The sequence below is a fragment of the Melanostigma gelatinosum genome (genome assembly GCF_949748355.1).
Source record: "Melanostigma gelatinosum genome assembly, chromosome: 3".
Lineage (NCBI taxonomy): Eukaryota > Metazoa > Chordata > Actinopteri > Perciformes > Zoarcidae > Melanostigma > Melanostigma gelatinosum.
This window is the reverse complement of record NC_136636.1, coordinates 4,389,423-4,412,072: the sequence shown is the minus strand read 5'-3', so window position 1 is coordinate 4,412,072 and position 22,650 is coordinate 4,389,423. Positions and strand designations below refer to the sequence as shown.

Here is a 22,650-nt window from a genome sequence, read left to right as displayed (position 1 = left end):
ACAAGCCAATACTACTTGGAGAACACTGTCATTAGTGTTCATGAGGAGGTGCAAGGGAGCTTCTATACATGAATTTCCTTTTTTTGTGTAAATACTTACTACACATTCCCTGGTTTCGGTTTAATCTAGGCATTTCAAATCTTCTAAGGTGTGTCCAAAAAAACCCATTTCACTACCAAATAAACACAACTTAGTCTTGATTTTCCTGAACCATTTTTTAATCAAATGTTCATTCGGTTGATACAGTTATTATTTCATCACAGCAGGCTTGCTAGATTATTATTTTTGACTTTAATATAGATGAGTCATTTTGCAGCTGCATTAAATGTAGAAGACATTTTAATTCAAAGGCGACATCGGGACGAAACATTTGATGCATCTAGTGCGAGATAAAAGACCTGATGATTGAAGAGTGGTTTTTCATAACAACACTTGTAATCCAGCGCCGTCTCTGTGACTCTGAATTTAATTGTTTTTCGCAAACACACCTCTGGACTCGTCTTCCGCTGCTCGTGGGTAAAGTGCTGCAGAGAAACATCCCGATACAATTTAATGACCATTCAAAGAATGTGAAGGCCATCGCATTGGACCGGATTGCACTGAATAATAAAAACAAAAAAAGGCATTCAGCACACAGCATCGATTTAAAACCAACACTCTGAGTGCTTAAACTTGGATTGCAGAGATCAGTCATCAGGTGGCAGGATTCTACTGAGCTCAAGACTCACAATAAGCGCTCTGTCACAGGCTAACACTTTAGCACGCAGTGCGTCAGGTAATCACAGGTGAGAGGAAGAAGAAACGAGGACCGAGACACAAGTGGAAAAGATCCTACCGTCAATCTGATGACAGTCTACTTCTGCTTCTACTGTTGTTTCTTGTTAAGGTTTACAAGTAAAGTAGCTCCTCATGCTGCAGTGGTCCTACCCCAGAGTCACACACACTTTTAATCATTTGACATTCTGGAAAATACACTGAGTCGCTTTCGGGCAGAGAGTCGGATGAGAAGATAAATACCACTCTCATATCGGTCTGTTCAAATAAAAAGCTACAGCCAGAAGCTGGTTAGCTTAGCTTAGCACAAGGACTGGAAACTGGTGGCACCAGCTAGCCTGCCTCAGTAATAAGGCCTTGGACTGTTTGTCAGAGGTACGAGGTGTAGACGTCACCGGGTTTTCACTATTTATAGACGAAACGACAACGAAAAGTAATCAGTTGGTATTATTTTGGGAAATTCCCAGACTGTAATGGCAATAACATCCTGTGTGCTAAAGTGTTACTCAGACAGAGCTTGTATACATACAGATGATCTGGTATGCATGATATCACAGACAATATTTCAACAAAAACAAACATTCATTTTTCCATAGGCACATGGATCCATATGGCACAATAAAATTAAAATAATCTCAGCTCTATGACGACAACAGACATTAAAATACAACAGAATTAAAACAAAAGCAAAAAAACAAAAACAGGAATCAACACAATCAGGGTCTGAAATGAACAGTCACCGTCTCACCAAGGTTAACTAACGTTAGCGTCACCAGCGCTGTTCAACAAAATAAGATCCCAAAATAACGGATTTCCTTCTTTCATTCCTTCAGGTGAGTGTTATTAATGAGTGTGAAACTTACTGCAGAGATCCATTTATTGACTTTAAATCATTCCTTTGCGATGCATTTATAGATAAAATACACATCTGATCTGATCGGGCTCCAGTTCGGTCTGATGACCTGAATATCTGGCTGGTGGGGAGAAAGGAAACCATGTCTTTGCTTTATTTTGTTATGTGCTTTTAGTCCCTGCTTTTTTCTTATCTATGGATATTTTAGCTTTTAGAAAAGTGTTTTCATCAATGCATCTCACCATGAATTATAATAAACACTAGATCATATAAGGCCTCAGCCCAGTTACACCACAACATCAATCAGGTTTCCCCACCATGTGAGAGAAGGTTTAAAGTGTCATTTTGGGTTTATAAAAGCTTGCAGACTGAGAACTTTCATTGACGTTATCACAAACTCAAACACAGAATTAGCATAATGAACAAAGATGGATGCTGTGAAAAGCTGAATTTGAAGTTGGTCATTTGTTTACATTTCAGGTGCTTAATCTCTGACGCACAGTCGATTACTAGTTCAACCGCCGTTCAATACAAAGCCTGCAAGCAACTCTGAATTGGCACATGACTATGAATTCATCAATTCAAACTGAAAGGTGACGAATGGATTTTCTCTCTGTAGCAAGTTTCAAGTCTGTGCAAGTTCATTTTCGGAGAAAGAAGGAAATCTTAAAACATGATGGGAGACTTGGAAAGTGATCAGCAGTTAATGGGCCGAAACAAAACATGCAAAAGCAGCAGTGTGGGTCATATAAGTGGAATACAGAGGATTTATTGTGGTGCAAAGAAGCAAAATCATGAAAAATCTCACATATCAGTAAAGATGCTGGTGGAGAAAAAAAGTATTTCAGATTAATTTCAGACCCCAAATACAATCAGAGCGGCTCATCGCTGCGGATCCACGTCGCTCCGATTCAGGACGGTACAGACTCCGTCTCACAGACGTTCACCAAAAGTGCAGGTTTGACATCGCGTAGAGCGACGTCTCTATCCAACGGAGAGAGCAGCTGCACCAGCCGCAGCGTTACTTTCAGCGGCCGCCGTTACTTTCTGCCGCGTTTAGCAGCCGAAAGTCTCACTGGCGAGGCAGAAGTTACAGTACGATGGGAGATCAGAGGAGAATGGTGCTGAACTTCATGGCGGGCAGTTCCACCTCTCCAGCCCTCCCGGGACTTGAGTGAAAACTATGGTGAGCGTTACATATATTGGGATTGTTTACATGAGCATTAGTCAAGTTTCCACACAAATGTAGTGGAAATTTTAACCAAATTCCAGAAACCGGCTAAAGAAAATGTTAAATAAATGTGCCTTTTCCTCCAATAACATGTGAATACCAGGTGCATTAAGATCAACAGTTGGTGGCGTTAATTCACCTGGAATGGTGGAAAACATGATGTAAATATGTTTGTTTCATGTTTTAATTAGAGGAAGATTTTAATCTCATCGCTCCACACAGATCTGATTTTGTCTCTTTGGTGAACGTTAGTCTTCATGAACATCATGATTTTATGTGTATTTATTTATACAGCAACATTTCTACTTTTGAGACGTATAAATATTCCTTTTTAAATTTTCATTTAGCCTTTATATGTACAAATTGAACATGCGCAAAAAAATAGGTGGATGGAAACAAACTTCTTGCAGTTTGGAGCAACGCGGGTAGTTGTTGATTATGTGCTGCTCTTTTTCTTTTGTGCTCCAACTTGTGCAAACTATTTGCATGCTCAGTCAGAAACGGTCGTAGAGTTGTTTAGAATGAATCAACAACTGACCAATCAGGACGCCTCATGCTCACAGAGCTGAACAGTAAAGTTTCTTTATCCGTTCTTGAATGGGATGAACAACCTCAGAGGGTCCATGTCAATCCACAACCTCTAACGGCACAGAACCTCATCAACCCCTCCCTCTGGTTCAGGGTCTGATCCCACCGTGACGTTCAGACAGACGCACTGCAGCAAACGGACATCTGTAAGTTGAGAATGTTCTTAAAACGTCTGACAATAAACCTGCAGGTCACATACGGCGACCTGCATTGTTTTTTTCAAGATGCAGACACATTTATAGAACATTTCAGTTGAAATATTTAAATTTTTTTCAATTGTTTTTTAAAAAAAAAGTGTGTTTTTGGGACATAATAATAGACAAAAATGACTTTATTGATTCGAGTGATTGAGTCTTTTTTTTGTCACGATGTCCTGCAATGAAACGGTCTCCGTGGAGGCAACACGTCATGAGATGATTTGTCAAAGAGGGAAAGCCGGAGTTTGGATCAGTCTCAGGACAGTGATCATCAGTGTCAGAGCACCGATATTAAGATCGTTTGGATCCAGGAAATTCAACTTCATCCTCCAGCGGGACGAAGCATTCACAGTGGCTCCAAAACATAACATTTCAAAACATTCAACCGCCACCTTGACAAGCAGAAAAGAAGCCAGTTGTCTGCCTGTTGAAGCAGCAGGTCAACCAGAAAAAAACCAACCCCCCCCCCCCTCACCAGACTGTGGAGCCCGGTGGCCGTGAGGACGAACCTCGGTGCCTCAGACTGTCCAGAGTTTTTTTTAAAGGGCAGACTGAGACTCCTCTTTCCCACCACAGCAACAGATTTTAAAAATTTAAAAGCAGGAAAAAAAAAAAGCAGAAATAGCAGTAAAAAGTAAAACTAGTACTTGGAATATTTTTGTTTCGTTAGCGATTCCTTTTCACATCTCAGGGAGCGACGACATGAACCAGTCCCGACCACAGAGCGGAACCAGCAGGTGGGTCGTGACGCCGTAGTGACTGGTCCTGGTGGAGGAACAGGTGGGCGGGGGTCAGATGATTGCCTTCTTCAGTTTGCCCTTACTGAAGGCCTGGATGGAGCTCAGCAGGGCGGTGCGACCTCCTCCAGAGGAGGACAGAGGAGGAGGACAGGACGACGAGTCCAGCGTCGGAGGAGGGGGGGGAGGAGGGAGTGGAGGGGGGGCAGGAGGAGCAGTCAGGGCTCCTGGATGAAGGAGAGAATCAAAGAAAAGAGGGTGAGGAACCAACAACACCTCTGGTTTCAGTTTCCCCAGGAGCTGGTTACACAAAGATGAAGTTAAACTGGTCGACTGGTTCACGCTGGTCTTAGTTTTACTCTTTAACTAGTTTACAGAGAGTTAAACTTTAAACTCTCATTAATATCTTGTACCTTAATTAAAACAGAGCAGTAAAACGTGTCCACATTAAGACACTCAGTCAATAGAGGTTAAAGATTAAACATGAAGGAGTCATAAATCACAACGTTATCCTTCAGATGATCAGAGCACAAACCTGTTCACGGTCTGTAGTTTTATTAGAGACTATAACTGCTATAATTGGTAGAAAATGGTTTTTCATTACTTTCTATTAAGGCACTTTGTCAATGCATTATTAATTAATAGATTGTTTACTAATGATTTATAGTTCAGTTCAGTCATGAATAAGAACCCCTTTAGAGTTATCAAATGTACCCTTTGTTGATCATATTTAGTCAAGTTATTAATAAAAATATTTTTCTACTTAGCAAACAGCCGAAGTCATCTGCAGTTATAAATGAGTTATTGTTAAATGTGCTACACTGAACATTTTTGACAAACTAGAAACGCAAACACTGGCCTCTGTTTGAAGGTTGCCACCAGTACAACCACACAGAATTAGAAGTATGGTTTACAATATATTCATGATTGTACAGACAACTATCACTGGATTACTGTGAAGAAAAGTTAAAAACAGTTCATAAATATTTTACCAATGACTTATTAATTATTTTTTTAACCCTTTATGAAGGGTGACATAACACACTTATTTAAATTGTCGATTGTGTTCTGTGGGTTTTGCAGAGTTTATCTTTATGAAACCAGCTCCTCCAGATCCGCGTCCCGGCTCAACTCAACCATCAGTTCACCTTTCAGACACGTTGGTCCGGAACTAAGAAGCCTTATTTTAAGAATACGGAGTCAAACGGCCAAGTGGTCCCTAAAGTCAATACGTTAATAAAATAAGTTAGAAAGGTTTCTTCTGTGGCTTCACAGCTCTGTTGTCTTTTACTAAAGGAGCGACTGCCTCCGTTTCTCTACTCGTCAGGATCACTTCGATCGACGGCCTGAACTGATGGCGAGTTGAACCGTAACCCGCTTCATTCTCTTACAGTTGTGCCATTTTGCATCCCGAGCTGAATTAAAAAGCCGGGGATTAAGGGCAGAGAGACGTCGAGCTCTAGCATGTCGAAGCAGAGGCCAAGCGCTGCGACTCCACAGACTCCACCTTCTGTTTCACCGTCTGTGATTATCTGCGACGTAATGAAAGTACATCCGTCACTCGGACAGATGGGAACCACACCTGGAAAAACCCGTCACTGCAGAAGGACATTATCATGTTTGAAGATGATTTTATTTGGAATAACCTGTTTTTGGCTGAGCAGAACAGAGGAAACGTACGTTAGATTTGAATTGTTTTGCAGGTATTTTATGAAATCATAATTTAAGAATGCCTGCAGGGGTGACTGAGTATCTCCAGGGTGGCTGTGGAACAAACTCACTTTCATTACATTTAGCAGCCACAGAGGCCTTTGTTTTTTTCACGTAATATTCAGATGACCCTTCAGTCACGTGCTCAGCTGCACTTCCAGTGAGACATCCGTCTTCAGATGCGTCAGACCGGAGCCCAGCTGTGTCCACGGTCCACAGTTCACGTGATTAAATGAGAAACTTGTGCTCAGATCTGTGATCACAGGCCGACTAAGACACGCTGTGTCCGAAGTACGAACCACCATGAAGGTTTGAAAATGGTCCGTGCTATGAAAACAAAAAGGTTTAATAAATACGGGCCCAGATCACAAGTAAATTATTCTAAATTTGTAATCGATGTGCTTGAAAAAAGAAACCAAAATGAGAACCAAGAAAAGGTTTATCTGGTGACTTCACGATGTTTATGGACAAAGTATTATCTGAATATTAAACCAAACATGTGAAAATCCTTTTAAAAGATTTTCTGGAGGGTTTGGTCAACGGTAGAGCAGCTGGGAGGTAAATTAAAATATTGAAAAAACAAATCAGAGTTATTATGAGTTCAATACGTTTCTGACCCAAAAAAAAGCAACGTTCAAAGACCTGACACGTCTTCACCGTGACACCCCCGTCCCAAACACAGACACACGAGCAGACGAAAAACAAACAAAACAGAGACGGACAAACGGACATGCTGCAACTGACCAGGCGGACAGACGGAACGGACGGATCACAATCTCCAATGAGGACATGGGGTCTGAATCGGGGAGGAGTGTCTGTGAGGTTTGGAGATCATTGCAGATTGTGAGGATTTTTATAAAAGTTGTGCGTACACCCTGTTCCAGGCAAACAGAGACTCGTTGATCTCATCATTGACCCTACGAAGTCCCTTCGAGGTTGAGAGAGGAAGTAGAGCCGTGCCTCCACTACATAGTTTGTCCACCAGAGAGCACTGAAGGTTCATTTCTGTCTTGCAGTCGTCCGGCTCAGTATGTCTCTTGTAACACAAAATACAAACTATCAAAAAAATCGAAAGGAGGAAGTTTTGACGTATTTATGTAAAACTTGAATCACCGCCTCACAGTTGTATCCTTCTGCCAACTCGTCATTTTTTAATTGACGTCCATGTCTAAACAAAATCACTTCATCATTTTATCCGATTCGACATGTGTGAGGTTGTCATAATTAGCGTATCAATTTTTGAGTTTGTGCCAAAACGTCTAAGTCGGTAATCTCCGGTTCTGCCGATTGATTCCAATGCTGAAGTGTCTTAAAGCTGCATTCTCTCTAATGTCCACCAGGGGGCTCCTCTGATTGTATAGAAGTCAATGAGAAAATGACTCTACTTCTCTCTTGATTTATTACCTCAGTAAACATTGTAAACATGAGTTTATGTCTCAATCTCTAGTTTCAAGTCTTCTGCAATACAGCATGATGTTCATTTAGTACATTATGGTCCATTTAGAGTCAAACAGACCATAAAGCAGGGGATGCTTTAGGGCGGGGCTACTGTGATTGGCAGGTCACGAGTGCTATCAGAGCGGTATACGGCGCAATATCAGTATCAACCGGAAAACTCCAGTATTGGTCAGGTCGTATTTAGAACGTTGTAGTAAAAGTCCTCATCACTGAAACACAAGTTTCAACACCAGAACGAAAGAAGCTCTGGATTTCAGCTTTCAGTTAACGGACGGACATGTTTGTTTCCAGGAAGCTGTTATCTTAACGTGTGCTGCTGTCTGCACATGACACACACAGAGGCTCGTGATCCGGCTCAATCCATTAAAGTCTGTTCAGCCATTACTTGAGATCACAAGCATGAGGCAGATCTCTGACCAGCAGACTGCTGGGAAATCAGGGTGTACGACAGCTTAAAAAAAACACCAGTGACCTTCATCATCATCATCGACGTTATAAATCGTTTACTTTACCCAACGACACGGTCAGAATGGAGCATGCTCTATGGTGGAGACGGCACGGGAGAGAGAGAGGGAGATGACAGTTATCTGTTCAGTGGACCAATCAGCATTTACACAGTATCCCCAGGACGGAGAGGAGAGGAGAAGAGAAGGAAATAAGAAAAACAGGAGGAGACGAAATAAGAGAGAAGAGGAAATAAGCAGAAGAAGAGGCAATAAGAAGAAGAGGAAGAGAGGAAATAAGAAGAGACACTTCTATCAGGGGAGGAAACTGATGCCACATGTTGTGAACGTTTGATGATATTCATTATTTTTTGCATCGTCAAGAAATCTCATGAAAAAGACCAACAAAGAATCCTAACAAGTATATTTTGGATTCCTCTAAATAGCGATGGAGGAAGTACTCATCTCTGTTACTTAAGTACAAGCAGCAACACACTGTTACAAGTTAAAGTCCTGCATTCAACACTTCGCTTAAATAAATGTACAAAAAGTACTTACGACGCACACTGGCCCAGATATTGTATCATACAATTATAATCATTGTTTTAATTTGTTCATCACTTTAATGTTGCAGCTGGTAACGTTGGAGCTAATCTTAATTTACTTACTTACTGCTGGGTACCTTTAACTATAATAACACATTATAATTTACTAGTTGATCCATATATTTGCTTATATATTGATAATCTAAATATGCAAAGTGATGTCAAATAAATATTAAAATAAAAAGTACAATATTTCCCTCCAAAATGTGATGAGTCAAATTATGAAGTATTGTAAAATGGAAATGCTCAAGGAAAGAATAAGTACCTCAAAATTGTGCTTAAGTGCAGTACTTAAATGAGTAAATGTACTTAGTTACTTTCCACCACCACCAACAGAGCTCAAACACATCAGCGAGCAGCATCAGTGCTCACGAGAGCACCAGATGTATGTTCATCCGCTGCTGAAAATAGTCCCACAAAAACGCTGCATTTGCTCCTGTTTGAGTAACGTTGGCTAAAAGCTACAGTGACCTTTTATGAAATATGGAACTATATTCTGTATTAATGAGCCTTTCTGACAGACTCACGTCTTCAGGTTTGGGTCTTTTCGTGGGATTTGTTGTCAACAAGCATTAAGAATATCAGCAGACTATTGCTTTGAAATATAAAACATCAGTGTTTCCCATCCTGCATCCAGCTAGCTAGAGACACAACAAAGCGAAGGAGACACACCGGAACCAGGTCCTCACATGGAGAGAGAAGAGGTGAAGAGACAGACGGGTTCAATGATTAGTCTTCATATTCACGCATGCAAATCTCAAGAGGAAAATTGAGGGAAGAAGTTCAGGGTTAACGATAAAGATGCAGTTATGGATCTGAGAGCTGCTGCAGCAGGTTCTCACCACAGTCTGTCAGATACGTTCCACAACACAGAGACACCGGGGAAGACAGACAGTTCAACTGACAAATGGGAGGACAGACAGACAGGCAGCTGAACATAAAGATGGGACGACAGACGTACGAACAGACGGACGAGAGGACATACAGACGAGAGGACATACAGACGAGAGGATAGAAAGACAGACAGACAGACAGACGAGAGGACATACAGACGAGAGGATAGAAAGAAAGACAGACAGACAGACGAGAGGACATACAGACGAGAGGATAGAAAGAAAGACAGACAGACAGACGAGAGGACATACAGACGAGAGGATAGAAAGAAAGACAGACAGACAGACGAGAGGACATACAGACAGACAGACAGTTCAACTGACAAATGGGAAGACGCACAAACAGACTGATGAGGACAGATGGACGAACAGACGGAAAGACAGACAGTGCCTACCTCTGGTGGATGGGGGGGTGGGGGAGGAGGGGCATGTGGGAGGGGAACTGGCTCCAGAACCTGAAGATGGACAGAAAAACAGATTATTCAGCATCAGTAACTTTAATAAAGAACAAAGCGTAGCTCAACAAAAGCTGCAAGTGCAGAGTCTAGACCACATTTATTGTTTTAATACCTATTTCCATTTAAAGATTATTCTGGGATGTAAATGTCATTCATGGTGCTGTTAGATTGCTGCTCGACCGTCCCGTGCTTCCCGTTGTGTTTTTGAAAAGCTAAACGCCAACGAATAACGAGCGAAACAGAAATGTTTGTTCCATAAAAACACGGTGGACATTTCATAAATGATTACATCCATCTTCTTTTCAATAAATTTAGACTTTTGGACCGAGACAATGACAGAGACGAGGACTGAGCACCACCTCGCTCTGTGTGTGTGTGTGTGTGTGTGAGAGTGAGAGTGAGAGTGAGAGAGAGAGAGAGGACTATTGCACACAATGGTTCTGTCAATATAATTAAAATGTCAACGTTATGAATGAAGATTTGAACTATAAGGTACAACACTAACTAAGACGGTACCTCGGTAACTGTTCAACTAGGTGTCTAACTACGACTAACATACCAACAAACTAACTAGCGTTAGCTACCAGCACTGACCTACCAGAGTTATTGTTGTTTCTGACCGAGACGTCTTCTTCATTTTCATAAGCCGACCGTCTGGACTTCTGCAAAGACAAAAACTCAACATTAGATTTCATTGAGACGATACGGTTCAGCTAACATGAAGCCGTTCATTTACAAGAAATGAACGGCTTCTTGTGCACTTGTAGAGTCACCTCTGTCCCTCCAACCTCAGACAGACGACCGCGTTTAATGCATTTCATTTCAGTCTCTCAACAGGAACTTGTTCCCGTGGGTTTTTCTAAACAAACGCGTATCCCATGAGTCTTGGCATCAACCAGCCAAGACGTTTGTCCATGACGACGTTCTGTCTGTTGCTGTCGCCTACCTTCCTCGCCAGAATCTTCCTCCTCTTCCTCTCCTCCTCCGAGCCGTGGTGAGACTGAGCTCTGGTCAGCCTCTTGTGCTGGTGGAGCTTCAAACAAACCAACAAACAACGTTACCCTCCTTACAAAACAGCAAACCTCCTATTTACAAGCTGCCTTGAATTTGTCCGTTTCTAGAAACAAGTGGAATGCAGAGTTCACACAACATCACGAGGCTCTCCGGTATCCTTCCATGACCTCTCCTTCATGGAGTAATCTTTGTCTATATTCTTGTTTTATAACTGCACAGTGAAACAAGCAGAGGAGAATCAGCGAGTGCAAAGACAGCGGACGGAGATTCATGTAAAACGCTTCATAAAACAGTGCGACATTCAACTTTATGGACTGCTGCAGCTAGCGTGCTAGCCGTGCTATCTGCTGCAGTGAATGTTTACAACCCGGCTCGGGCTATTCCATCTGCTTTTTCTGCCTCGGGACGCCGGTAAACGTCTGCGGGTGAAATCTGTTCTGACTTCCATTTAAGAGGCAAGCCGTTCGCCGTCACTCTATGCTGGTCGATAGTCGAGGAAGCATGAAAATCAAGCATTCATTTCCCCAAATGCAGAATGTCATTCGTGAAGCAGTCATTCTCAAGACATTAGAAGACATGAAAGAATCTGCGGAGAGTCAAAACTGCGTTCACTTTGTAGTTCTAAAGAGAAGACATGAGGTTTCAGTGCCGTCTGCTCCTGGAGTCGGCATCACTTACAGGAAGAGCAGCTTGAAGCCATTTGACGTGTGTGTGCAACATGAAACGGTTGTGGGAAATCACGTTGCAATGTTTTTCCACAGTGTTTTATGTTGCAGGGGCCCGGCCTTGTCCAACTTGTTCAGCAGGTCACCCATTCAAAATACAGATATTTGGGGAAAATCGTTGGAGCCTTTAAGAAGGGACATGTCCTCCCGAAGGTCTTCAGTGGAGAAAATAAACAAACGATTTACAGACGTTAAATGAGTGTCGTGACCCACCAGCCTCTGCTCCTCCTGCAGCCTCTTCTCCAGACTCCCCTTCGCCGTCTTCAGCGCCTCTTTTAGCCGGCTGGGAACCTGGAGGAGAGGAAGGACTCAGAGGTCTGCTTCATCTTTCTGCTTGTTTTATTCTTTTTATCAGAATAAACATTCTGAAAGAGTTCACATGGACAAACTCTCAGAGCAGTGAACTCAGCCTCTCACCTTGATCTGGAGTTTTTCAGAGTGTTGGAGCTGAACGTCACTGAACAGCCTAAAAAACACAAAATGTGACTCATCAGCAAAAAAAAAACATGTGATTATGATCATGTGTCTGTACACAGGCAAGATTATGATCATGAGTCTGTACACAGGCTGTAGGTACATCACTACTTAATGAAAACAACAGGACAGAGGCTACGTCAGGTGAACTCACGGTGTCTGGATGAGCTGCGACACTGTTGGCATCCCGCTCTTACAGGCTTCTGTGGACAAAATGGACTGCAGCACTGACACTGAACACACACAATAAATCAACAGAGCACGTTGGAACACTTAAGTAAACTTGTTTCAGGTCCAGAGGACAGAATGTCTGGAGGTAGAAAAGAAATCGTGACAGCATCAGCATCTGTATGTGTGTGTGTGTGTGTGTGTGTGGATATATACTGACCCACAGCGGTGTAGGGGGCAGCCGGGTATTGATCGGCGGGCACGCTGTCCGGCGGTCGGCCGTACATCATCTCGTAGAGTAAATGTCCAAAGCAGAAGACGTCTATGCTCTCTGTGGTCTGCAGAAACACAAGTAGGACTTAGATAAACTAACCTTCAATCACAAAGTGTGTTGGTGCATGTACAGGCTCACAATCTGAAGATGTAAAGATGTTCACAGGAACACGAGCTAACTCCTGGAACAATTGTCTCTCTCCCATATTCTCCCTTTTCAGTGTCTACGTACGTTGACCTTCCTGAGCTGGCTGAAGGCCGGTCGCAGCACTGAGGGAACTCCCAGCATGCCGTTTTCTACATCAGTCAGTCGACACACGCCGTCATCCACAATTACGTTGGACGCGTGCAGGTGACCGAAAAATACCCCGCCATCATGGAGAAGCTTCAGGCTCTGAACACACACACACACACACACACACACACAGAGAGAGAGAGCGAGAGAGACAGAGAGTTGTAGTAACAAGTAACATTTTGTGATGTGTGTTTTATTGCTCTGCACGTGTGTGTGTGTGAGCGTGTGTGTGTGTAAATATACCTCCAGGATCTGGCGGCCGTACAGTTTGATGTGCTGCAGTTCGAGTCCCTGACTCTTCTTCGGGTTACAGTACTTCTTCAGGTAACTCTCTCTGGGTTTCACCTGGAGGAGAGGAACGGGTGTCACTGGAACCTTTTACCAACAACATGGTGGAATAAAACTAAGTACATCCACTCAAGCACAGTTTTGAATTTCAAGGCATTTGTACTTCTACACACACACACACACTAATTAAGATGATCTCCACCAGCTGCAACGTTAAAGCAGTGAACACATTATTGCACAGTGTACCTTACAGATGTGGTCTCTCAGAGAGCCTCTCTCACTGAACGGCCGGATGAGCAGAGCTGAAGACTCACTGGTGCTGGAGAACAACAGCGGACAGAGGTATGGAGTCTGGAGAAGGAGGAGTTTCATCATTTACAGATCATTATTAATTAGAAATAAATGCATCTCTGCTTTTAATATTCATATTAAAATGGTACGATTTAAAGAGGGATATTTTTTATTCTTTTCATCATTACTGGATTTGGCTACAGCCTCAGTAATGTGGAATATATATTGCTATAGCTACATTTAGCCGTAGCTTTCTCACCACCTAGCCGGTAGCTTTCTGTTGACATAGCTTGCGTTAGCTTTAGCTGTCTCCACGCCGTTATAATGACGAGTTCAACAGTTCACAGATCTAAGTGCAGTCACTGCAGTTTGGCATGTTTTGGCTCCTTTTTGTTGTTGCTCCAAATTTAACACAATGTTCATGTGTGTATGTTCAAACAGTTGCTAAGAAGTCAGATTCTGGTTTCACGGCCAAATGTTTAGTTACTGTGTAAGGTAGTGCAAGTTACTAACACACACACACACACACACACACACCACGAGTACGTACAGACAGGCTGGTTAACAGCTTTATTGCTGACTGCAGGTCTTTGTCGGACAGGAATTTATCAGGACCCAGGTCCACCTACAACACACACATAGATTATGGGTTATTTCGACAATTACAATCTTCTCTACAGACTTGCTTCTGTGAACCAGAGTTGCACAAATGCATTTTAAATCATGTACTTTTCAGATTTAAAATACTCCCAGATCACATATTTCCACATACTTTGTAGCTTTTAACATCAGTGAATTACTTTTAATTGAATCCAAATGAAGCTAAATTTAACGGTGGGGAATCCCTCAGCGTCTGAGACGTTCCTGGAAACGAGTCGGAGGAAAGTATAAGTGGAAAACTGTTTTAAATTCTTACTTCTCTTTGAAGAGAGTAAAGAAGAAGTCATTGTGATTCAAGAATTCATTGAGTAAAACTTGTCCTTGTGTTGTTGTTGCTCTGAATTCGGTCACTTTTCCATAAAACGCTGTCCTGCAGAAACGTGTCACAGAATTATATTTGTAAAATGCTTCATTATAATGATTTTAAGAAACATTAACTTCATTTCCATCCTCAGTTTGTGAAGGACTAAAGGTTAGAGGCTGGGATTTACAATCCTCAACCTTCTGAACCCAGAGCAGCTTTTCACTCCCGTCACATCTTTCTTGATTTCCACTGAAATATATCCAGTAAGTCCTGCACCTCTATGGAAACAGCACAATCATGGCTAGAAGTAGCGAAACATTTAACATGTCTTTTGTGCAGTATAACAAAGTTACAATGCCATAAATCTAAAAAATGAAAGAAATGCAAGTTGAATTTCTTTGATAAAGTGTTAAAGCTCCATATATTTTACATGATCTGGTTTGAGTAAACGGTTTATTTGGAGCAAAATTTTAAATGAGACATTTTTGGGATGAAATATCAAAATGTTTTTAGTTTGCTTTTTCTGACTGGAGCGTTCGTCACACATGATATGTTCAAGGGCCGTCGGAAAGTTCAACCCACATCGCAACGACACAAGTTCCCTTAAAATAATTAACTGATATATTTTGGTTCAAAATCAATACAAACAAAACTTGATTAAATAACAATTCACGCATGCATGTTTGAAACTTCATATAGAATTTGAGCATTACTCCGAAGATCTCAACTCACTATTTGAAGCCAGATGAAACAACGGCCCATGTTGCACGCTTGTATTACTGTCCTCCTCAGACATTATTCTCAGCCTGTTGTTGCTGTTTTTGATCAGTGAAACTCGATTTCTTTTGTACTCACCCAGCTCAGCAGATACCGCTCTTTGGGCTGCTCTTTGTTTTTGATTAGAAAGTATTTCTTCCTGATCCTCCAGCCTGAAACAAACAAACAGCGTGTCACTTCATTTGATACTCAGCCAATAAGAATCAAACAACAATGTTGACATACATTCAACTATACTGCACCGTATGATTTATTTTGGATACTGACTGTTGCATTTGAAAACAACGAAGCTAAAGCAAACTTCAGCATGTTGTGCTAGCGGTTAGCATTAGCACTGCAAACAGTCAGGTTCAGAGTCTTACCGTTGTCTTTGAGAGGCTCCAGGACCTCCCACTTCAGGTCCGACCTGAAGAACATGGAGACCTGCTGCAGGGCGATCTCTGACAGGCAGAGAGACAGAAACAGTAAAAAGACAATGAAATATAACAATGCAAAAAGCTTTGTAGTTCGTCGTAGTAGTTTTATAAATTCATCACATCTCTTGCATGTAAAATCTGAATCTGCAAAGCAAATGTTAAAAAAAGAATATGTTCAGGTTAATGTCATTGGGTAAAAACTACAATAATATACATATATATACTGTGTATATATATAGTGAATATTTAGTGAAGTATTAAGTAGCATAAAATATAAAAAACTGTACTTAAGACGAAGGAACACACCTGTGTAGTTGGCCGAGTAGTTGTTTGGGTCAAGGAACTTCTTGACTATCAGGGAGCTGGAAAGCAGGGGATGCTGGGTAATTGAGTCCAGAAAAGCCTGCAGTCCTCTCTGCCTCTCTGCTATGAACTCCCTGTCCATGTTTCCAATTAGCTTCTTGGGAGGAAGAGGGAGACTGATGCCGCAAACCTACAGAGAGAGATGGAGTTTGTTTCCTTATCAACTTTAGTCCTTTCCTGTATATCTAAGCAATGCATTTACACAGAGACAGACTAACAACAGGCTTCCGACAGTTCTGCTGCATGTTGACTGAAGGTAAAGGGGCTGACTGGAGGTCGGGGTCAGTGGGAGACCCCAAAAAAGGAAATGAGCAAACGAAACCTCAGCAGAAAAACTGCTAACTTCCTGTTATCCAGCAATGATTTGACCTGAACATCAGACGAGTCACAACCAGGACAATCTGACACGAACCCCAAAGTCAGAGCCGCTCCAACACAGTTCTATTGATTATAGGTTTAATAAAGATCAATACGATACTGGGAAGATATATAATAAATCTTATAATAATAAATAAATAAAATAATAATAATCTCTGAGGTAAACGGAAGTTTATGATACTTACACGCTTTGTTGGTAAATGCAGAATTAAAGGGCCGGCGCTACAATCAAAGTTCATCATGAATTCACTTCCACCAAGCTTGATATATTTATATCGATATCTGGAGTCTCATTTAGCCACTTGTTAAAAACACCTTTCTTGTAGTGTTGTATTTACTGACAATTTTATTTTGTAGAACAAAATGTGAAAATCTCTGAAGCTTGTTTTAACCACAGAACTTATTTCAGCCACCAAGAGAAGAACCGGATGTGTAAAAACACCGACTCATTTCCGGGTTTTAGGATTCCTGCAGCGCCCCATCCTTACGCTAAGATAACAAACACTTCACACATAACCATGAACCTTCCATCTTCTGTAGGATTGAGCCACGTGACAGCGTCACGGTCCAGACTAAGGTATCTCATCAACTAATGGATTGCCATGAAATTTATTTCTGACAAGTTATTGGTTGAGATATTTCAGTCCCGAGAGCTTGAACTCTGCTAACAAGGCGAAAAAGATCAATCACAACATGAGCTGAATCTCATCAGGTGCAGCGGAGCAGAATGAGCACACAGCAGCATTTTCAACATATTCTAGCAGAGAGATACGGAGTGTCGCAGTGCAACCTTCCAAAGCAAACAGCTCATCAGCACACAGACCATCAGACTCTCAAAGCACCAGCCAGGAAATCAATGACTCAACAGCAAAACCGTGAGCATATCGTAACCAACAGTGTTTCCAAACAGGAAGGAGATTATTGGCTAAGACGATGCCGCCGTGTGTAAATGTGCACTTATAGACATTTCAAGTTGGCAGGCTGCTGTTTTCTTCATGTTATTAGGCAATTACCAACAACGCACTTCAACAGTACTGCTGCCCATTTTATAAAGCAGTCCACCATAACAGTGTATGATAATCATTTTTAAAACTAATGTCATCTGTAGAGCTCAGTCACCAAAAACACTAATTTCTGCACCGAGCATTTAAAGACGTCTGTGAAAGGTTTGTAGTTTTTTCCTTCAGCAGCAGCTTGTTCATTCATGTCAGTCACGAAACATCCGAAAATGTCCACAGAAACGTTCTCAAAGCAGCGACGAGGCACGAGACACTTCTCTGCTGTTCCATCTGCAAGACCAGCATGTTTTAAAACACCGGGAACAACAGGAGACGCAGCGACTAAAAGAAACTCACCATCAGGCTGCTGTTGAGAACATCGAAGTCACTGTAGCGCCGAATCACCTGCAAAAGACAGACAGACACGCACACACACACACACACACACGCGTTACTGACCCGTCTGTGATTTCAATTCATCTCCTTATTGGTCTTATGATCTTGACATTTTCATCGGTCAGTACTTCTGCCAAACAAACTGATTGATTGGCATTTCACAGTCATGTTCTCGCCTCTGAATTCTAATTGGTTGCCACCTGAGGTGGTGATTGGTGCATTTACCTGCCAGCTGTTCTCTGAAGACACGCCCCTCTGGACTCGGATGATGTACTCCTGAGAGACGAGAGATCACAGCCATCAAAACATGAGTTTGTCGCTTTTCTTAAGTAACTAAAAACAGACAATCACAACTTGTGTAAATGGTTTAAACAATGAGAAACCACTGGGCAACAATGTCAAATTACATTCCCATACAACTAAAATCCATTCTCGATCAGGTTTCAAAGGAAACATTTTCTACAGATTACGGCTCGCAGTTGTTTAAAATTGGAACGCAACAAAATGACTTGTTACGTTTGGTAAAAGATCACGGCTTGGCTTTTAAAGCTGTGTTTCTGACGCTTTAAGGAAAAGATGTAACTTAAAAGAAGTCAATGTTGACTTTTTAAAATTGTTTTTGCAGGATGAAGGTCCCATTACATATCGAAATACTAAAATAAAGAAACTGTATTGCTGTGAAAATAAATGGGTATTTTAGAGGAAAATTGTCATAATATATTAAAAGTAAATTAGATGAAAAACCATGTAGTCACAACTTCAAGGGGAAAAGTTATAATACTGCAAAAGTAAGTTTATGATTTTATACAAAAAAACATTGTAAAATTAAATTGTAATTTTATGGGAATAAAGTCATAATATATGATGAAGTTTTAATTATAGAAGATAAATGACAATAAATACAAATATACAGAAAGGTCACGCTGAAACACAAACAGCTTCATGTTTCAGTAGAGTTCACTTTCGGTTTCTTTTCCAAATAAACGGTTTAAATAACACAAACGCTGTTCAGTGAGGATCTGTCTGATCACGCCACTGCGCTCACAGATCTCTGCAGTGAAATGTTTTCATAACCAACAAGAACGATTATGAAAACAGGACTCGTGGCGTAAACACAGACTTTTCCTTTAATCTAATCCTCTAACAGTGTAATTCCTGCTGACAGGCTGGTTTCTACGGTTATCTCGCATTCATTCACGTGAGCCCAACACAAACACATGACATCACTTCCTGTTGAACTCAATACAATCTCTCAGACGATTTCTTTCATCAGTCTCTTCTGAAAATGTACAAAAGCTACAAATTCCTGAAGTTTTTTCTCCAGTGCAGCAGTGTATGTTTCATCACTGTAACAACCTCTCTATTATTCATGATATCCACCCTCCATTCATTTATAGCAGTAATGTTTGCAATTGATAACAGTCGTCACTGTTCAGGCCCTTCTGTCCTTTTGAATTGCCTTGTTTAAAAAGGTGCAGCACACATAATCCTGCCTTCTGTCCATTCTCGTAGCTCTCCACTCGGCCCCGAGTCTGTAAAGCTGCCGACCTTTGATCTGCAGCAGTCTCGTGCTTGTGGGAGCCGTGAAAAATAAAACATATCAAAACAAAAGGGACGCAGCAACCGGCTGATTGGCATCAGCGTCAATACCGATCACATGAAGCAGGTCGGGTGATCCACGCCGAGTACAGTTTTCTTAGTAGGCGTCACATTATTTAGCTTCAGACTCTGTTTTCTTTGAGCGACACTAATTCCCGGCCTCACGTTACTCAACACGTAAACCATCCCAATGAGTTCCACACAGTGAGCTATGACGAGTACCAGCAACAGCAGATACCAGGACGTGGAGTATTGGATCCACACAAATGGAGTTGACCTCACAACATATTGTTGAACTTGGATAATATCCAGAGCAAGATTTCTAGTCGTTTGTGTTATTAAAAATCACTTTGAATTAGTTTTTTTATTCTTCGGAATAGAACATGCAAGTTCTATGTTAATATGTATTTTTGCCACTGACTGACTGTACATTACTTTATTAATTTAATTGGGAGAAACGCATGATAACATGACACCGACCTCCCTGTGTGGAGTCCATCAGACTTCCTCTCCTTCTAGTCAGTGACTTGTAATTGGTGACCAACAGGAAGTGACTCGTCCTTGACTAGAAGCTCAAATACATGCCCCAAATACAGTGTTAGTGAGAGGCACGTGCTCACATTTCTTAGGAGTTGCTTATGTTGTGAAATTCTGGAAAGTCATCTGACAGATTCAGCATCAAGGAAATCTGTAATAATGTTGTTCTGAATTACAGGAAAGTTGGTATTTTGAGTGGACTAAAACAAAAAACAGGGACTACCAACCAAAAAAAACTACCAACAGGGAGAAATGTAAATACATAAATACAGGTATTATATCTGTCAGTATTAGTCTCTCCTATGAGGTTATGGTTCTGTTTTACATGTGCAGCACCGATGCCTGACATTGGCATGCTAACTGGCTAGCTCAGCTGATCCCCAGTCGGACCGTAAACAAACCCGCCACAGAGGCGTCCATTATCGGACAGACGAACCCATGTCATAAAGACATGCTTTATGTCCACCGACAGTCACGTTGTTCAAACGCCATTTCTTACTGCAAACGAGTATAAAGTACACATTTAAGTACAAAGTAATGCTGAACATGAGCTTTTGCAACAAGTTGAGTTACAATGTTGAGAGATGATGTCACGCCAAACTTAGTTAAAAACAAATCCGACAAATTAATGTTTCCGTTGATTTTAACAGACGCAGAGATTATTTGTGTCACTTTACAAACATATCCACCATCTCTTCGCTTCAGCATGTATAACCATACAGAAAACAGCAAGCATAGTCCTCATACAACGTTAGTGGAAAGATGTCAATGGAGGCAAATAATAAAAATAACCACGTATTATTATTATAACTTACATATCTTATTATTTTTTTTATATTATATATATATATATATATATATATATATATATATATATATATATATATATATATATATATAGAGATAGATAGATAGATAGATAGATAGATAGATAGATAGATAGATAGATAGATAGATAGATAGATAGATAGATAGATAGATAGATAGATAGATAATTATGTATGCCGAATGTTATTGTTACAACAGACCATTATAGATTAACAATACTTTTTGTTTTCGATAACGTTAGACAGCCTTAAGAGGAATCCATAAGACGCAATGATTCTCAATATAATTCACTTTATTGATCATAGATAAGCGACGGTTCTCGGAGCTTTTACAGGCATTGCTTTCAGCTGCTGGTCCTCCAGTCAGTCGGTGGCAATGCTCCACTCTGATCGCTTTACATCAGCAGTCTGCTGGATGCAAAACAGCTTCCAGGAAATTGCTTAATCAGTGACAGTGGCTCTCTGTCCGATAATGGAGATACAATGTCAACTCTCACGCTTAAAAAAAATATGACTTGACAACTGACGCATGGGGGTGGGGGGGTGACAGTAGTATTTTTTACAGCTATATTGACTTGAGTTGAAAGAGTTGGTTTGATGGTTTAATGAAACTATTAAGAAAAAACGAGCCGAAATGAAGCTTCCAACACATGTGTCCGATAATGGAACCGGTGACGCAGCGATTGCCTCAAACGATAAAATCCCCCTTAAAATGTACGCTATTACGCTGTATTTTCGACACGTACGAGCATCTGTCTTATTGGGGTGAATAACAGACTGTTTCACCTGTTACATCTACAGGTTGTTAGCGGGTTAGTTAGGTTGACGTTTGTTGTTTTTCTAGTAAACACTCACCGTGTGGGACTGCAGGTTCTGGCTGGCTTCGATCACCGCAGTTAGAGGAACGGTGTCGTCAAGCAGCAGCCGGCCCGGGGTCTTCTTCTCCAGGAAAGACATCCGGAGGATTAACGGAGAAAGTATGGTCTTAAAAGTGTCCGTCTGTCCACTGACTGAGGAGGAGGAACACCAACAGCTCCGAGAGAAGCGAACTAACCGCTGGCTGTTAGCTTAGCTTTTTACCGTAAACCAGGATGCGGTGCTGCAATCAGTCGCCGAGGTGCGTCAGCGCCCCCTGCTGGTCCGGAGGAGGAAGTGTTCGAGGACATAAACAATTTACCAAAATAAAAGAAACGAGCAAATAAAGAAACTGAAAAAAAGTAAATAGGTGTCAAACAAACCAGTTCAAAAACAAAAAATCACAAGACAATGCTGAGCTTATTTCTTGTTTCAAGAAGTTTCAACCACAGTTCATGGCCTTCCTCAGCTGATGGAGTTGATGGTTGGAGTATTGTTTTGAAAATTAGTTTGTCAAACCTTCAGGCTGGAATAAAAAAGAAAAAACGGCAGGGTTAATAGCAGCAATGCTGGAGACAATATGGGCGGATGAATACCAGCCGCTCACACATTTTCTGGTCATGTATAAAATTAAAACATTCTGGGAGAGGGTTATTCAGATTCTTGAGGATATTTTATGCTTCAAGATTCTCAGGGGCCCCCTGACTGTGTACCTGGCATTGATACCCAGTGACATGATCTAAAAAGAGGACATCGATCTCTTTAAACCCTCATACTTGCATGAAAAAATGACATCACACGGCGCTGACCGTCCAAGACCAGGACAGTGGTTTAACATTGTAGACTGAAGGAAATAGAGAATAGTTCAAAGGTTGTAAAGAGAAAGGTGTTATTATGAGGTCACAGGGAACTTGACCTTTTCGCCACCAAATCTTAACCAGTTCAACCTCGAGTGCAAGTGGACGTTTGTGCCAAATTGGAAGGAATACGAGGGAGACAAGTAGAGACCTGAAAACTGTTGAACTTAAGACCGTGACAAGACGTGAATGGATTTAATAAATTCAA

At 41.3% G+C, this 22,650-nt stretch overlaps 1 protein-coding gene across 1 annotated transcript; it reads right to left on the bottom strand.

Moving 5' to 3' along the window:
• Positions 1 to 257: 257 nt before the first annotated feature.
• pxk (PX domain containing serine/threonine kinase) lies at positions 258 to 21,750 on the bottom strand. Its single transcript, XM_079266479.1, has 18 exons — positions 21,586 to 21,750; positions 17,993 to 18,043; positions 17,729 to 17,776; positions 15,939 to 16,125; positions 15,579 to 15,656; positions 15,295 to 15,368; positions 14,026 to 14,100; positions 13,431 to 13,535; positions 13,140 to 13,241; positions 12,834 to 12,995; positions 12,549 to 12,666; positions 12,315 to 12,393; positions 12,104 to 12,152; positions 11,900 to 11,977; positions 10,894 to 10,980; positions 10,546 to 10,609; positions 9,885 to 9,944; positions 258 to 4,607 (listed from the first exon to the last, which is right to left on the bottom strand). Exons 1-18 carry the CDS (start codon positions 21,685 to 21,687, stop codon positions 4,435 to 4,437), a joined length of 1,692 nt encoding a protein of 563 aa, XP_079122605.1. The 5' UTR covers positions 21,688 to 21,750; the 3' UTR covers positions 258 to 4,434.
• Between the last annotated feature and the right edge of the window lie 900 nt (positions 21,751 to 22,650).

What these genes read in the sequence shown, in the direction of transcription:
- pxk (XM_079266479.1), bottom strand. Translation starts at nt 21,687, where the DNA reads ATGTCTTTCCTGGAGAAGAAGACCCCGGGCCGGCTGCTGCTTGACGAC. An exon ending in CTACTCGGCCAACTACACAG is followed by an intron (nt 15,657 to 15,938) that starts GTGTGTTCCTTC and finishes TCTGCCTGTCAG; the next exon opens with AGATCGCCCTGCAGCAGGTC. An exon ending in CTGAAAAACTCCAGATCAAG is followed by an intron (nt 11,978 to 12,103) that starts GTGAGAGGCTGA and finishes CCTCTCCTCCAG; the next exon opens with GTTCCCAGCCGGCTAAAAGA.